Source organism: Mustela nigripes, chromosome 4, assembly GCF_022355385.1.
Source record: "Mustela nigripes isolate SB6536 chromosome 4, MUSNIG.SB6536, whole genome shotgun sequence".
Taxonomy (NCBI): domain Eukaryota; kingdom Metazoa; phylum Chordata; class Mammalia; order Carnivora; family Mustelidae; genus Mustela; species Mustela nigripes.
Window position 1 is genome coordinate 23076397 of NC_081560.1, and position 17726 is coordinate 23094122.

At 47.8% G+C, this 17726-nt stretch overlaps 1 protein-coding gene across 2 annotated transcripts; it reads right to left on the reverse strand.

The window, feature by feature from the left end:
* Window positions 1–2664: 2664 nt before the first annotated feature.
* On the reverse strand, window positions 2665–15980 carry GARIN1B (golgi associated RAB2 interactor 1B). Of its 2 annotated transcripts, none has more exons than XM_059395626.1 (8): window positions 15753–15980; window positions 14805–15197; window positions 13048–13232; window positions 11676–11928; window positions 10111–10232; window positions 7673–7710; window positions 4796–4965; window positions 2665–3996 (listed from the first exon to the last, which is right to left on the reverse strand). In XM_059395626.1, the coding sequence occupies exons 2-7, from the start codon at window positions 15051–15053 to the stop codon at window positions 4796–4798; spliced, it is 1017 nt and encodes a 338-aa protein (XP_059251609.1). In that variant the 5' UTR covers window positions 15054–15197; window positions 15753–15980; the 3' UTR covers window positions 2665–3996. The 2 variants fall into 2 exon arrangements, with proteins under 2 accessions (XP_059251609.1, XP_059251608.1); XM_059395625.1 differs by having other exon boundaries at window positions 7673–7716.
* Window positions 15981–17726: the final 1746 nt, after the last annotated feature.

Here is a 17726-nt window from a genome sequence, read left to right on the forward strand (position 1 = left end):
GAAGAACATTCCAGGAAGTGGGAACAGCAAGAACAAAGGTCCTGACCTGAAGCATGCTTGGCAGTGTTCAAGAAGCAGTGGGAAGCCAGTGTGGCTGGACTGTGGTAATTGAGAAAATGAGGTCAGAGAGGAAGGAGCAGAGATGTGGACAAGGAGCAGAAGGACACCATGTATGGCCTTTTGGCTCTTATAAGGGCTTTCACTCTACTATGAGAAGGACTATGACTAGGACATGGAAGAGACTGGCTGTTGACCAGACTATTTCCTACTATGGACACGGCTGGACTACAGTATGGTTGGGTAACTGAGCTCTGGCCAAAGGAAAAGTAGCAGAAATGATGTCTACCACTTCCAGTACTGGTCTTACAGACCTGCTATGAGCCATTCTCCAAGCTCTTTTTTTGTGGCAACCCTAGAAATCATGTAGTACAGATGGCCCATCACAAGATGGAAGGAGCCCAGGTTCTTGTGGAAAAACTCTCACTGAACAGGAACAACTTTTTTGGACTTTTTCTGAGTGAAAAATGAATTCTGTGGGTTATTTTCTACCTCTGATATATTGGGATTTATCTCTTTCAGAGCTAACATTACCTTAACTAATACAGATGGGAAGACATTGGAAGGTTTTGAGTGGAAAAGTGACATGATCTAACATTTTAAAGGGGTTACATATGACCGAAGGGGGTGAGATTAGAAACAAGCCACCCATTTAGGAGGCTTTTGCAACAATCCAGGTGATGACAATGATGAGGATGGCTTGGTCCAAGGTGGTTAGCAGTGAGAAGTGATCCTGCAGATATTCTTCTGAAAGTAGCCTAAGAGGATTTCCTAATGGGTTGGAAATGGGGTGGAGAGAAAGAGAGAGTCAAAGATGACCCCAGAGTTTTGAGAAAGCAGAAAAATGGAGCTGCCATTGACTAGGATAGAAAAGACCTTGGAAGGAGCAAGTCTTGAGGGATAATATTAAAACGTTAGTTTTGGACATGTTAAGATGCCTATTAAATATTCAAATAGAAATGTCAAGTAGGCAATTGGATGTGTGTCTGTGGAGTTCACAGTGTTCTGGACTAGAGATATAAATTTGGGAATAATTGGCTTATGTGTGATATGCAGCCAAGAGTTTTGATTTGGAGATGGTAGAAGGTGTTGATGAGAATGAATCAGCAAAGGAAACTGAGAAAAGTCAGTGAAGGAGGAAAGCCAGGAGAGTGTAGTGTTCTAAAAGTCAAGTGAGGAAAGCATTTCAAGGAGAGAGGAGAAGTCACATATGTCACATGCCGGTAACAGTGAGAGGAGGACTGATTAGCCATTGGCTTTAGCAACGTGGGGATCAGGTTTGGTGGGGTAGTGGGTGCCAAAACCTACCAGAGGGGTTCAGGAGAGAATAGGAAGCAAGAAATTAGAAACCCATTTAAGGAATTTACTTTAAAGGAGTGGAGAAAATTGGAGCAGAGGGGTAGTGGGGCTAAGGAAGATTTTGTTTTATTTTCTTCTATTTTAAAATGGAAGAAATATGTTTAGCAGAAATACCAGCTTGTTGCAGATGGAAAGGATCTAGGAGTGAGGATAAAATTGATGTAGGAAAAAGGCAGAATTGCTGGAGCAACGTCCTTGAGTAGAAGAGATAGGATAGGATCTAGTACAAAATGGAAGGAGTTAGACTTTGCTTAGAACTGACACGGTTCTTCCACAGTAATAAGGAGAGAAACTGGATCTACGGGTCTGGTTTCAGGTAAGTGGTGGTCATGGTGGAGAGAGCTTGGAGTTCCCTTTCCATTGCTGTGATGTTCTCAGTGAAAAAGGAAGCACTGGGAGGCACTGGGGGTCTGAGGGAGGAGGAGGTGTGAGGTAGCCATTCAGGAGAGAGAACAGATGAGGGAGCATAGTGCAATCTCCAAGCAACATTGAGGACTCTCCCGAAAACTGAGATGACTTTGAGGTAATACAGGTTAGTATATCACGTGGTTTTCTCCAGCCAAGTTTAGCGGCATGATGCAGGCATGGAGTTGGTGAAGAGTAGGACTTGGCCAAGTAAATAGAATCACGTGGAAGAGACACAAAGGTGTTGAGGGTGCATGGAAGGGAATGGTGAGAATAATGACTGATCATGGAATCTAGGCTGAAGGGGAAGGAAATGACATGAGGAGTGAGAGGGACAGTGAAAACCCAGAAGGAGCAATAGATTGTGGGATTAGTGGGTGGAAGGATTACTGGACTCAGGGAAAGAGAGGAGGTAGTGGAGCTGGAGAGAGGGATTCATGGAGTGGGGTGCAGTGATTAACAACAAACTCTAGGATAAAATCACAAGAGTCAATGGCTGATGAGGGTAGTGGGCAGGATTACTGGGGTACAGCAGCTCAAGGAACCTCGACCAGGGCATGGGAGGGTTCATCTAGGTGGATACTGAAATCACCAACAATTAGGATAAAATCCGTCCCTGGAAAGAGTGATGGTGATCCAGGACTTTACCTTTTAGCCCTCCAACCCTTTAAATTACTCCAGTGTTGGAAAAGACCCTTGTAGCCTATCTTAAATCAGAGCAAGATATCTGAAAAATTGGAAAGTTGGTTGAAATATTCATGGTCTATTTTTTACTGAATGTGAAATATAGTGTATTTTATTTTTTAAATTACATTTTTAAAAAGATTTTATTTATTTGGCAGACAGAGATCAGAAGCAGGCAGAGAGACAGAGGAGGAAGCAGGCTCCCTGCCGAGCAGAGAGCCTGATGCGGGGCTCAATCTGGATGTGGGGCTCGATCCCGATTCGGGGCTCAATCCCAGGACCCTGGTACTGTGAACTGAGCCGAAGGCAGAGGCTTTAACCCACTGAGCCACCCAGGTGCCCCTGAAATATTGTGTATTTTGAATAAAATGGCCAGTCTGTGAGCCATGAGACAGACACTCCTTGGTGACTCCCTTGATCTGTAATTTGTGAACCTCTGATTTTACCTTTACTCTAATCCTGGAGCCTCTGACTTATGTTTTGAGGTAGGACCTCCTCTCTGTGGAATCACTGGTTTCATAAGCACTAACAAGGTATGTCAACATTTAGAGGGGGTATCAGATGTAAAAGAAATTGAGCTAGTGTCTGTAGGACTGAGACCACAGCCAGCTTAGAATGTTGGACCACAAAAGAGAAAGTCCCCCTACCTCACACACCTTGTCTTAATACTGCCTCCTGAGGAAACTTTCTGCAGTCTCAATCCCAAACCTTCATTTGAAACACCAGGGCCAGGCTAGCAAATCCAAGTTAGGGAATGTGCTTAGGAAGAAGATGTAAAGCTTGAATCAAAAGAGGGACTAACAACAACAAAAATAAAATAAAATAAAATAAAAAAGGGAAAAAAAGGAAACTTCAGGAGAGGCCCTTGGCTGGAATTGTTTTTAGTCCCTCATAGTTATCCAGAATAATTGGCACAGAGAAGAACACACATTTGTTTGGGTATATGGCCTTACTTTCAAGTTTTAAATTAGATAAATAGAAGCTTCGTGAGGCATCTCTCAGTGGTGTATTTCTTCTCTTTTCCTCTTTGGCTTCTCATTCGGGTCCCTTCTGTTTATTTCTGTTACCGCCTTTCTGTGAGATCTCCCCTCTCCTCTGACTTCCTCCCTCCACCTCCTCACCACCGCCATTTTGTTCTCTTCCCCTCTCCGTCAGTCCTGCTTCCCTTTCCTTTCTTCTCGTCATCTCCATCACAGCTTCCTGTGTCTTCCCTGGCGGTGATAACGGAGGTGAGGTAGGACGGTGGTGGTGTGGACCAGAGTTGCGTAGAGGAATGATGTTGGAATGATGCCCTTACCCGGAGCCATGCTCCCAAATGGTTCTCCAAGGAAAGGCTATGCTGTCAGCATGAGGAGACTCTTATTTTTCCTTAGTTGTAGCTTTCTCCTTCCCTACAGCAGACAGAGTCCCTCAGAAAGCCGAATGTGAGTGGTGTTGGCGAGGGCCGCATAGATTCTCTCCAGTGCGCAAAAGGGGTTCAGATAGAATTTCCTGTTAGCGTAGGGGAGAAAAATGTCCAATGAAATACAGCTTGCCTAAAAAACTTGTCTGTGGACACAAAGATACTTAAGGTAGTTGTTTAATTGTCAACTCTTAATAACAGGCATCTCATAAGGGTAAGTGTTATATTGATATTATTTGGCTGGAGAAAACACAAGCCACTCCTCCCTTCTTTAGAGATCTCCCTCTGGTCAGACAGAGGCACATAGAAAGTACTTAATGAATATTGGCCAAATGAATAAATGGATGGGGATGAACATTTGGCACATGGGAAAATAAGGCTGGGCTCCAGAGAAGTATCACCCCCTAGCCCACGCTTTCTGGCCTAGTTCCTTCTCGTTCGTTCTGTGACAGAAGGTTGGGGCTCCCCAAAAGCTCTGGAAAGGAAAAGGAAGAGCCAGCTTCCCACTCCCTCAAAGAAGCCAGAGGGAGGGACTGTGCTGCGGAGGAGGACAGGAGGACACAGCCCCTCCCACACAGCGGGGAGAAAGCAGGTCTAGCCACAACAGTGTTGTCCTGGTCTCTGTCCCTTCAGAGCCACTGGTAAGAACTCCCAGGGGCCTCTAGTGGGGCTCTGGAGCTGCCACATTTAGGATTTCACTCAACCCAGTTGGAGGTAGAGAAGAACCGGGAAGGAACAAACAGAACTGAGGTGGCTTTGGCTGGCAACCCCCACTCCCACCCACCACCTCCTGGAATCACCCCCAGGCCCCTAGGACCTGAACCCAGGCCTGAAATGGGACTCCAGGGCTGTCCCATGAAGACGGTCAGATTATTTCCAATACAGTACCTATATGAGCGGGGCCAGCTGTAGCCCCGTGGAGGCTGCCAGGGTGCTGAGGAGTGAAAGGGGCTGCGGCCCAGAGGGGTTCTCTCTTTCCCACTCTCCATAAGTGAGCGAATTTCTCCAGCTGAGGTCACGGATGCAAGGGATGCCATCCTCTCTGTGAGTCTCTCTCTCTAGGTCATAAAGGGAATGCATTTGTTTGTACCTTTAATTCACAGAGCAGTCTTGCAGTCATGGCCCAACACTGGTGGGGTGCTTCTTACGAGCCAGGCGTGGTCCCCAACCATCATGTGCTTTAAAGCTCTTTTAATTCTCACAAGGAGCTGGAGAGATCAGCGCTGCTGTGGTCCCCATCTTACTAGGACTCTGAGGCCCAGCGCAGTTAAGTCACTTACCCAGGGTCATATAATGAGGAGTCAGAGCCAGAATTCAAAGCCAGGCAGTTAGAGCCCATATTTTAACTATTCTATGGTTTGAACCAGGCAGTGCCAGTAAAAGGAGGGAACCATATGTGGCTTGGGGAGCATACTGAGTGAATTTCCCAAGGAGATTCAGCTAGCTGAACTGGCAATGGCCTTGAACCCAGATACCCTTCAGCCTGAGCCTGTCCTCAGTCCACTTGGCTTCAGGTACCGTAAAGGTGGCTTGCAGCCCAACAGCTTTGGCATAACCAGAAGCGTGTTAGAAATGCACAATACTGACTTAAAATCTGCATTTTAACAAGATCTCCAGGGGGCTGCTTGCACATTATAGTTTGGGAAGCACTGCAGTAGGGCCACACTACCCACTGATGGGGGAGTTGAAAGGTTTAGCCACACAGGTAAGCCTTGGGACATTGGTTTTTCTTTTCATCCAGAAGTTCCGAGAGGTTGGGGTATAATTGTCCTTCCAAACTCAAAGGGTATATTATCTGGACCAAAGAGTTGAAAAAGGAAAGAAAGGGCCGAGGAAAGAAAGGGCCCTGGGGACATCCTAGGATGATTCACTGAAATCAGCCTTATGACAGCATGGGCGTCATAGTTCCCGTGAAAACACATACCTCATGATTCTGAAATTCCAGCTGTTCTCTCGAGTCCTAGAAATAAGTGTGACTTATTCTGTCTTCTTCAATCATAATCTCATGGAGTATGTTTTGAGTGTGTGTGTGTGTGTGTGTGTGATGGAATGTTTGTGTGAAAACACTAATGCATCATCACTGTATCATTGCTCACATGGCATGAGAATGCATTCTCAGGCTTCGGGGATTATGGACCCGGGTCAGCTTTACCCACCATTTAGAGCAGGGACTAGATGACCTGGCAGCCTCCAGGCTGAATTCGCTCCCCAGATAGGTTGTGTTTGCCTACTAAGTATCAGCCTGGACTGTGTTTTAGTTTTTATGGGGGAGGGGCTGTGTTACGTAAGAATCCAGATTTTTGGCTTTTGTTGAGAAATCAGAATATCTGGCAATACCAGGCTTGTGTTCCACCATGGTGAATACTGAAGGCTTCATGGAAACCTTCACTTTCTTGATGCTACCCTCCCCATCACCTCCTACTGCCTCCTTGCTGAAACCAAGGGTCAGTCCAGCTGGGGTGTAACTCACAATGGGGTGGAAAGAAAAGTCAGCCATTTCTTACAGGACACCTAGACTCCCTACCCATTTGTAGCACCTGCAGACATTTGAGTTGCAATCCCTGGACTGGACGAGAGCTTCTCTGAGATCTACGCATTCCTCTAAATTCCCTAAATATAACACGATATTCTGGCCACCTCCTGAACCAGTTGGGAAGAATAATTTATTAGTGGTGTGGCGCGTGGATATTTCTCGAGCTCCCTTTGCGTTCCTAATCCTGGGCTTGCCACTGCAGATAACTCAGAGGCATGAGAAGAATGAATATTGGTTGAAGAAATGAGGCTTAAGCCTATGAAACAAGTAGGGAATAATGGGAGAGAGGTTATGACCAAGGACCAAGGAAGGATTCGTCTGGAAAGATAGGTAGGATTGCGGGTGGAGCATCAGCAGGAAGGGAGCAGACGGGATGAGTAACACACGGGGAAGGATAGCTAAGGCTTACCTAGAGCAGATTTGGGCTGGAGAAAAAGATGGGGCACAGGGCTTCTATTTGAGGGGGAGAAAGGGATCAGGTGAGATGGGGAAGGGCGGGACGTTTGCACAGGGTCATGCATACCAAAAGGCATGGATTTGGGGTAAACTAGAACCTGGCAATATCTAGGGAACCGGCTGCTCTTTCCAGAATGTGTCATGCACTTTCACACAGACTCTGACTCTCAGAAGGCTCTGCCTCCTCTTCTTCGGCATGCCCTGCCTGTAGCCCTCCTCTACGACTCAGCTCATAGGCCCTCCCCAGCAGTCTCCTGTGGGGAGTGAGGGACCCCTGTCTTTGTGCTCCCGAGATACCCCAGGTATGAGTTCTGAATGTTTCCTAGAAAGAGAGGTTTTGTGATTTCAGGATCTACCCATCTGACCACCAAATTATAAACCTTTTTGAGGGGATACTATGTCCTCCTCCATTGGGACTTCACAGTGTTGGGCACTTGCCAAGGGCTCCCTGCATGTTTTGGAATGAGTAAATGAATGAATGAACTAGCAGAAGATTACTGGACGGGCCAGGCATGTGGTGATAAGGCGGATTAGGGTAGAATCTGTGGGAGTAGAGCTGAAGGAAAGCATATCAGAAACATTTCAAAGAGAGAAATCGCTAAGACTTGCTACCAAGTTGAGCACGGGGACCAAAGAGCCTGGAGGAAGTCAGACTCAGGTATGGAAGGACAACAGAGATCTGGGGACGCTGGGATGGGGAGCTGGAGGGGACCTTCTTCCTACATCTGTGGGGCAGAAAGTTCTCCGAGACGTGGGTGCCCTGTTCCCTCCGTTACCTGAGCTGTCCTTTTTGGTCTGTGTCTTTTTGCTGCTCCTGGAACTCCAGCCATTTCAGGATCAAGGAAACGAAGGCCAAAAGAAAAAGAACAGAGCATGAAATTCTCATTTCAAATCTTGTTTCTAGTCATATTTTTCTTGATGCAAAAGCTTTAGAGGCAGATATAAATATGAAAAAGGCCCGCTGCAGCTACCCTGGTAACAAAGTACCAGAAGAAAAACTAGGGAAGGGGGAGGGGAGAGGGGGGTGGGGTGGGAGCAGAGCCCTTGCTGCTGCTTTTGCTGAGGAAAAGTGGGTGCGACTCCATCTGTTTGGTCCTTTGTCTCAGCCTTTCATTTTATTTGCCGTAAGTTGCTTGTTGTTGCCAATGTGCAAAAACTGATAGAATTGTGACCAGACTAGAACCTGCCTGGATGAGGAGAGAGAAACCATCACTGGGGGCTTCATTCTGGGAACTTAAAGAGAAGAGACCAAATGTCCGTCCAAAGCAATTCCTGAGAGGACAGCGAAGCAAAAATTCATTTCTCCCTGTTTCTCACAGCCCTCTGATCCATTCAGGACATGACAGCCCAGATGAGGTTGCCTCAGTTTACTGGCTGGCCTCTTCACACCTAGGCTCCCTCCCTTCAAATCAACTGTCACCTGGGCAGCCAGCGTCACCTTGGATCACGTCATTTCCCAGTTTAAAATGAGGCTAAGGCTCCCACTCCGCTAAAGCCTTCATTCATTCACAGGGCTTCCCAGGCCCTGGCTCAGCTCTGCCCACCTCTTCCATCCTCCCACCCCCGCCATTTCTGCGCAGGCCCACCCTCCTTTTTTTCTAAACTCACCAATCTCTTCCTCAGGATGAAGCCTCATTTGTTCCCTAAACCTCTGTAGCTTTCTCCACCCTTCCTCTGGGTAGAGCCTATTTCTCCTTCTGGCCTTAAGTCCCCTCTGACCTTCCAGAAACATTAGAAGTTGCCTGTGCCAGAGATTGACAACAGGCCCTTAGACCCCCTTCTTCCTTCCTTCTGTGGGCGGCAGAACCTCTGACTTTGCGTTGGGCCCGTGGCTACACACACGCTGGTGAGTGCATTTCCCAGCTCCCTTGTAGCTGGGTGTGGCCAGGTGACTGAATGGTGGCCAGGAGTATAAATAGAAGCAAATGGTAATGACAAAAGAAAAATCCATGATTTCAGATTTTGAGAGGGTCAGTAAGTTGCTTCAATATATCTTGCTCTACTAGAGTCCAGGGGTCTCGAGCTCAGCAATGTGACCTCTCACCCAGAAATTTCTTAACTACAGATCTCTGTAGTTAAGCCTTTGATACATACATAGAGTGACAACTTCTGGTATAAATTCTTAGGCAGTGGGCAACTGACACATCTTTGTCTTGCGCGAATACTTTTCTACTTCCAGCCCACGTTTGAGTTAATAATACAAGTTAATATTGATTGAGGATTTCCTCCGTCCACCTCTGAATCTGCTGAGGAGCATGCCAAGGACTGATGTGTATGAGCTCATGTCACCTTACGCTATCTGGGTGAGGTTGGCACTACTATCATTTATTTCCATTCTGCAGATCTGAACCCTTGGGACCAGAAAAGTGAAGCAATGGGCCCAAGGGCTCACAGTCAGAGCAGTGCCTGGGGCCCAGGGCTGGGTGAGCTCTGAACCACTGTAAGAGATTGTCCCCTCCAACTCCCGACACTGAGAAAAAGGCCTTTCTTTCCTCTCCTCTCCTCTTCTCTCCTCTCCCCTTCTTCCCTCCCTTTCTTTCATTCCTTCTTTCTTCTCTCTCTCTCCTTCCTTCCTGGTTTTTCTCTTCTGGTGACATTTCCTAACTTACTTCTGTCCGCCCTTTTCTTTTAAACCACAAATCAAGATTGCCGGGACCCTGATTCCCAATCATCTTTGCCCTCTGGTCGCAGTGCCCTGTGTTCTAAGTGCTCTCAATGCCTGTTAGCCCTAAGGCACCTGCACATACAGGGACATTTCCTCAGGCACAGAGTACATGGGCCGGTACAATGGAGTTTTCCAGAACAGATTATCCATTTAGAAAGCAACCACAGGAGCTTCCCGAAGGCTAAGCAGAGGCTTAGCTAGCCAGGGGAAGAGGTAAATGAACTCAATGAGTAGACAATGTTTTCGCTTTTTCTCCCTAAAGACTAGGAACAGGGTTAGAAATTAGGTTTTCCTTTCCCACCTATGCTACTAACTTCCTCTTCTTATCGAAGAGTTACTTTTTATTTTGTACAACATTCCTCTGGAGTCAGGCCCACCGTGTGGGCTGTGTGGAGGAGACTAAGGCAAAGAGAGCTGGGTAAAGGTTATTCTGAGTCAAGGATAAAACCTGGATCCTGAGTGGCAGCATTTCACGCTCCTCCCTTTGCTTGGTTTCTGGATCTTAGGGCCCAGGCAGAGATGGGAGGCTGGCCGATTTAAGGCACATACCTGAACTCATCGTGCTGGTGCAAGTCAGCAAAAATCTGAGAGAGTGCCTCACTCTCCCCCTTGGCCATCAGCTGCATGAGGCTCTCGCTGGGCTGGGAGACTTGGGGTTTCTTCTGTACTGACTAGATGGAGGAAAACAACAAAGCCAGGTAGTTAAGGGCTTGGGGTCTCTGCATTTTCCTAATAATGGTCCAGACATGAAGATGCTGGAACTGGGGCTCTGCCTCTGGGCTGCTGGGTTAGCTGCTCAGAGGGGCCATTCTGAGGCCATCTCTGTTTGTTTCTGTCCCCTGAATTGTTATAAATAGCCTTTGGTGCCTTAAGGATAATACTGTCATTGAAAACTTTAGACGTAATTTAGTAGATCATCTATTCGTCTTTTTAAAAAATTTTATTTATTTATTTGACAGACAGAAATCACAAGTAGGCAGAGAGGCAGGCAGAGAGACGGGGGAGGCAGCCTGATGTGGGGCTTGATCCCAGGACCCTGAAATCATGACCTGAGCTGAAGGCAGAGGCTTTAACCCACTGAGCCACCCAGGCACCCCTAGATCATCTATTCTTATGAACATACCTTCATATGTTCCTGAACAGCCCATTCTTAAAAATTTTAATAAAGCTTCTGCTACTTAGTTTTATATTTAAATGTAGGGGGATCAAATATCTGTTGTAGGAATTCAATAGATGTTTAAAAAATTACTTTCTCGGGGCGCTGGGTGGCCCAGTTGCTAAGCAACTGCCTTTGGCTTGGGTCATGATCTTGGGATCCTGGGATGGAGCCCTGCATTGGGTTCCCTGCTTAGTGGGGAGCCTGCTTCTTCCTGTCCCTCTGCTGCTCCCCCTGCTTGTGCTGTCTCTCTCTGTGTCCAATAAATAAATAAAACCTTTAAAAAATTAAAAAAAATAATGACCCAGCCATTACATTCCTTAGAATCTACCCAAGACAAATGAAACATACATCTATGCAAAAACTTGTACACAAATGTTCCCATCAGCATTATTCATAATAATCAAAAACTGGAAAAAATCCAAATGGCCAACTGGTGAATGGACAAACAACACGTGATATACCCATACACCAGAATGCTACTCTGCAATGAGAAGGAAAACGGATAGTCTGTGACTGTGCAGAAGTGGCCTCATGCTACAATGTAGATGAGCCTGAAAAACACCATGCTGAGGGAAGGAAACCAGGCACAAAAGGCTAGTATCGTAGAATTTCATTTATACAAAATTTATAAGAAATAAGAAATTATAGAGACTGCCTAGGGCAGTGGCTGCATAGGGCAGAAAATAGGGATATTTGAAGGACTGTTCATGGGCACAAGGGAATTTGTAGGGCAATGGTTGCCCAACTCGGTACTGTTACTGAGAACGCTGTGTGGTACATTTGAAAGGGCTGGGTTTTATGGCCGTAAATTATGCCCCCAATAAAGCTGATTAGCAAAGGTCTAAGGCAGGGATCGCCTTCACGGTGTGCTCACCTATGAGCTCACCTACCAGCACACCTAAACTCCACAGTTTGGCTCTGGCCTTTGCTGGAGGGGGCAATGGTGCCCACTTACGTGAGAGTCTCCCGAGGGGCTGCAGTTGATCCTGGGTACCAGACAGTGAGTGAAAAGGATCCTTGGGTCCTTGGTGGTGATGGACAGCCCCGTATGCAGAATTTGCACCAGCCGGATCCAGAAGTGGAAGACAGTCTCAGGATGGTCCTGGTGGAGCCTCAGGTAGTAGATCTTCTCGGTGACTGTCCTCAATCGCAAGATGCGTTGAAGCCGGTCACAGACCTGGAACTCCACGAACTTCAGTGGGAGGATCCTGAAGCCACAAGACAAGACACACCGTGGCAGCTCTGTGGCTTCTGATCCAACCACGTCTTCGTTAATATGAGGAGTGTCCCCTACAGGACTGAGGCTTTCGGGGGTAGGAGAGAGAATGCTCAGCTCCGTGGTGCTCAAATTTGCCGAGATCAGATTCACCTGGGGAGCTTGTTTTAAAACGCAGACACCTGAAGAAATCCCCTGCAACTCAGATTCGGTGGATCTGGGGTGTCGCCCTGAAATCTGCCATGATTCTCAGGCTGGTGTTCCCTGGGATCCTGCTTGAGAGAGATAGCCCTGGGGTAAGGTGGCTAGGTAACAGGGGTTTCCAGTTTCTTTCTTGATAGCCTAAAGGAACTGCCCTTCTCTGCCACAGAGTGGCGCTGTCTAGCCTGTCCGTTCATTGACCCCAGTGCTTTCACTACTCTTCCCAAAGGGGTTGGGAACTGGGAGAAGGAACTGGGCTGGGCTTTCTATAGGTAGGCCCAGAACATAGAGGCGAGGTTTATCATGGAACTGACATGGAGAAATGAAGGGTTTGTCTGGATTTCTGGGAATCTCTCGAGATTCTTCAGATATCCTACAGATTACTTATATGAAAAAGGGCTGTTTCTTCCCAGAGGAGTCTGAGGTCCCTGTATGTTACAGTTTTAAGGGAGACTTAGTTCCACTCGTTTTACCAGTAGGAAAACTGGGATGAGGCAGATAGCCTTGAGACTCAAAAATGATTCGAGTCGTTGGCTACCGAAGACTAGAACCCATGTCTCATATCTAGTGCTCTATCTGCCGGACCTCACTGCTTCCTTGCCCCTTGGCCCAAGGCAGGAAGACTTCCTATGGATTCAGTGGGTGAGAGCAGCAAGAAGGAAAGTGGGCATGCTGACTGGCTTCTCATTGCTGACCACATAACACTTCTCTTTTCCGCCCCATCCCCCCGCAACCTTGGCCTTAATGCTTCCAGTGCATGATCTGTCTTGGGCTACTGTTGTCTAAAAAAGTAATGTCACTGCCAGTGACTTCTCCGTCTCTCCCTACTTTGAGTTGAGTCACAAAGCAGCCTCTGCTTTGGGTCCACCCCTCACCGCATTCATCCTCTCTTCGCATCTCTATTGCTTACCTCTTCAGCTTGATGTTTGGGGCCGTAGATGGTCTGTTCCATGTCTGGCTCTGTCCCTGGTGCCATTTGACACTAGCCATGAGGAGGATATTGGGAAGGGGCAGGCAGGGCACGGAGGAGGTTACCCCAAGGGCCATGGTGTTGGAGGGTTTGTAGATGTCTATCCAGTTCCTGCCCTTTCTGACCTGCAAAGCAGCCCGAGGGGCACAGCCTGAGCATTGGGCAGAAGCAGCAGTGTATTCTAGGAGAGGTGGTCTCTCAACCTCAGTCCTATCCACATTTGGAGCTGGCTAATTCTTTGTTTAGGGGAGGGGGCTTTTCTGAGCAAGACAGGATGGTTACCCTGTCTCTGTCTCTATGCACTAAAGGCTAGTAGCAATCCTACCCCTTGCCACGCCTCCCAAGTTGGGACAATCAGTAGTATCTCCAGAGGTTGCCAAATGCCCCCTGGTGGTGGCCGCTGAAATCAACACTTATTGAGAACCACTGTTTAAACCTATATGGCTTCAACAACTGGAGTATTTACCCCACCTCCTGTTAACAATTGCCCACCAGAACTATAACCCAAGAGTTCCTGGTCCTGTGTCACATTTCTGTGACTCCTTTACACACTGCTTCCTAGTTTTTCTTTGAAAAATGTGTCCTTACCCCATTCTTTGAGGGACCCTATTGTTTCCTGCACTTCCCCTTGCAGCTCCCAAGGTCTGTTTATTCTGGGTTCCATTTGGCCAGAGGAAAGGAAGAACAGGCAAGGAAATAAAAATGCACAGAGAGGCCCCGGGGTGGCGCGGTTGGTTAAGAGGCCGACTCCTCATTTTGGCTGAGGTCACTATCTTGGGGTTCTGGGATGGAGCCCATACCACCCCCTAGTTGTGGGCTCTGTGGTCAGTGGGGAGTTTGCTTGAGATTCTCCGCCCCCCATGCAGTGCACTCACTCGCACATGCTCTCTCTGTCTCAAATAAATAAATAAATCTTTATTCTTTCTCTCTCTCTCTTTCTTTTTTAAAGATTATATTTATTTGATAGAGACAGCAAGAGAGGGAACACAAGCAGGGGGAGTGGGAGAAGGAGAAGCAGGCTTCCCGCTGAGAAGGGTGCCTGATGAGGGGCTCATTGCCAGGACCCTGGGATCATGACCCGAGCCGAAGGCAGATGCTTAACAACCGAGCCACCCAGGTGCCCCAATAAATGAATCTTTTAAAAAAAATGCCCCAAGTGCTCGTTGTACTTGTGCCTTTGCTTCCTGGCTTCACATGTAACAACCAGCTTGGTCCAATCCCTTTTATAAATAGAGGAAACTAGGATTCAGGGCATGCAGATCATTTGCACAATGACGCCCCCTGACGAGAAGGCAGAGACCCTGAGCCCTGGTCCTCTCGGGGGCCCTGCTCCTGCTCTTTCACCAGTCAGCATTTCTGCTACGAAGCCTCCCAGGGCAGCCCCCTTCACTGCCTCCTCTTTGTTCCCCTCTTGGGCCTGACAGCCCGGAGAAGGAAGCACACTGAGGGGTTCGGATACCAAGTCCTCTACTCAGAGCAGAGAACACCTGACCTCTGTCCCCACAATGACAAGTGCCTGCGGAAGAAGCTCTGTGGGGGGCTCAGCAAAGTCAGGGTCAGCTGCATTCCAGGCCCACTGACTTCGCCTTGCCTCAGTGCTCACTCCACTCCAGGCCCCGGGACAGACTCTCCCGGCCACATCTTGGGAACAAGTTGAGAAGAATCAAGGAGTGCCATTGTGAGCGACCCAAGGGTACCTGGACAAAGTTGCTTTCAAACACCACTGAGTCAGGAAACAGGTTGAATTCTGGAGAACGAAGCATCTGGCAGAGAAGTCCCTCCTCCACACCTAGGCCTACTCCAGGGTTTGGCTCCCCATCCACGGACAAGAGGCCCCTGACTTCTTCCCAGGCATTCAGGGAAGGGAATGTTGGAAAAGATCTTGTGACTTTTACTGTCTTCTTTGATTTCCACCAAGTCTTTCTCTGTGGAACTGATGACAACATTTCCGCACATGCTCAGGGGCCTGCTGCAAGTTTGGCCTGGTATCTCTCTCTTCCCTCCTGGCCCTGGGTGGCTGGCCAAGGCCTGGGACCGCCAATCAGCTCACAATACTGAATGGATGACATCATGAAAAAACCAGGGCAGGCCTGTGGGAAAGGAAAATGCAGAGGGGTTTCTCTTTTCCTCCAGAGGGCTTGTTTCTGCCCTGATAGTCCCCAGCCCCTGTCCGGAACCCGGGGACATAGTGCCCCCAGAGGTTGCTGGGAAAGGGATGACCGCTATTCAAGTCCGCTTCCTGCCAGGCAGGAAGCAAGGAAGGAAAGCTGCTGGGAGGGTATTTTCTTTCCTGCCTTTCAACCCCCCCTTACTCTTTTTTTTTTTTTTTTAAAGATTTTATTTATTTATTTATTTGACAGAGAGAGAGAGAGAGACAGTGAGAGAGGGAACACAAGCAGGGACAGGGGGAGAGGGAGAAGCAGGATTCCGCCAAGCAGGGAAGCCGATAAGAGACTTGATCCCAGAACTCTGGGATCATGGCCTGAACGGAAGGCAGCCGCTTTACTGACTGAGCCGCATGGGAATCCTTAGCTCTCCCTTACTCGTAATGCAACCTACCCCAAGCAGTTTCAAGGGCTGTTGTCTATTTCAAACCCCGCCATTCCCAGCTGTGATGAGGCTGCGTTTATCTGGAGGACACTTACCCGTTTTGGAAGGAATCGCAGGGCTCTGCTCCGCGCTCTGCTCTGCCTGGGTGGTTACTTTTGCAGGTCTGTTTCCCTCAGGAGGTCACACTGAAGGAGGAGTCCACGTAATTAGTTTCTTCCCCAGAGGCTGGCTCTGTGAGGGTGCCCAGCAGAGAAGAGTGGAACCGCGCTGGGGCAGTTCCGCTAGATCAACAAGACATTCCCCCTCTCAGAGAGTGACAGCATTCCTCAGCCTGGAGTCGGACGAAGCAAGAGCTCCAAACCCTGCAGTGGCTAGGTCAAGGGCAAAGAAGGAAGCAGGCTGACCGCTATTCAAGTCCGCTTCGGGGAGAAATCATATTCTAATTTGGACGAAATTCCGGAACTTACTAAGCTATGTATTATCAAATCAAAATAAAATATGATCAACTCAGAAAAGTAATCGGACAACCAGTGCATGTGATGTACAAGCGTGAGGAATTACTTCTGCATTTCGTTATCAAGTCAGAGCGGCGGCTGAAAGGTCTAGAGGCTTTGCTGACCTGGTTCCATGTGCCCCTCACCTGGTGGCTTCTAGTTTGCCCGTTCCAGCACCTGAAACCACTCCCTGGTTGGTAAAGCAACTGCCGCGTTCATGTTCCTTGTTTTCTTCTGTTTATCATGTGGGACAAATGTCCTCTATGGAATGGTCTCTAGGGATGGGGTCAAGAGACCCTGTTCTGAGGTTGACATTGCTCTGGAAGCAACACACAGTCCAAAAGTGATGGCAGTTAACACGCTGAGATGAATTGAACTTGCCTGCTATGGTCTAGCTGATTGGTCTAGATATGCAGTTTGTATGTATTTGGCCATTGAGACAGCCAGAAGTCCCCTTCAATGGGGAAGATGGCTTTTTCTGTTTTCTCTGCAAGCCTCTTTAGCCCATTTCTGTGGTATGTGGAAGAGGTTTAGTGCCCAGTCTAGAAAGTTAATTACGAGGAAGTGAGCTTTCGGCACTAAACAGAATCTAAAGCAATAATCAAATGTCTTTAAGATGTCCACCCTTCCTACTTGCCTCCCTCAAGCCTCAAAAGCTAGCACACCAAATCTTTCTAAAAACCATCTTATAGATGCTCAGTTGCCTTTTTCAATATCCATTCTCTCCATTTCCTTATTAATGGTGGAATGTCTGATCTTTAGTCGGGCACAGTTTTCTGGAATAAAGATTACATTTCCTGGCCTCCCTTACAGTTAGGGGTAAGGCCATGTTGTGGCAACAGAGATGTAAGTGCAACCTGCATCTGTGGTGAAGAGACATAGGAGGAAAAGGCATACTTTCTCACTCCTTATTATTTTTTTCCTTCTGGCTGGAATAGAGATTTGACAGCTGGATCTTGAGCAGCCCCATTGGGCCATGATGTGATATTCCGCTGATGGTAGCATAGAAAGATAAAAGGGCTCCAGTTCCTTGATAATCATAAAATAGCCATACTAGTCCTTCCTGGACTGTGTACCTCCAGACTTCCTTTATATATGAGAGAAATAAATTTGGGTTTTCTGTTATACCAAGTCAGGCTTAAAAATTGCTGATATAGGGCACCTGGGTGGGTCAGTTGGTTAAGCATCTGCCTTTGGCTCAGTTCACGATCCCAGGGTCCTGGGATCAAGTCCCGTATCAGTCTCCTTGGTCAGTGGGGAGTCTGCTTCTCTTGCCGCTCTGCCCCCCGCCTCAGTGGTCTTGTCTCTTTGACAGTGTTGATAGTACTTTGGTTTGAGGCTAAAATCACTTAGCAGTGTTGAGTATCACTTCAAACTTGCTCAGGAGTGACCAGGATACCTGATTGCATATTCAGTTGGGGCTAGACCAGGGTGCTGTGGAGCTTAGAGTTTATACTGTTTTGGAGACACTTAAAAATAAAAATACTGGGAGCACGTGGGTGGATCAGCGGGTTAAAGCCTCTGCCTTTGGCTCAGGTCATGATCTTGGGGTCCTGGGATCGAGCCCCACATTGG

Excerpts from the sequence above, each read along its gene's own strand:
- GARIN1B (XM_059395625.1), bottom strand. The coding sequence starts at position 15,053 with ATGTTGTCATCAGTTCCACAGAGAAAGACTTGGTGGAAATCAAAGAAG. Across the intron at positions 13,233-14,804 it reads TTGAAAGCAACTTTGTCCAG|GTCAGAAAGGGCAGGAACTG; the intron begins GTACCCTTGGGT and ends GCTGCTTTGCAG. Across the intron at positions 4,966-7,672 it reads GACCAAAAAGGACAGCTCAG|AGAGAGAGACTCACAGAGAG; the intron begins GTAACGGAGGGA and ends TTTATGACCTAG.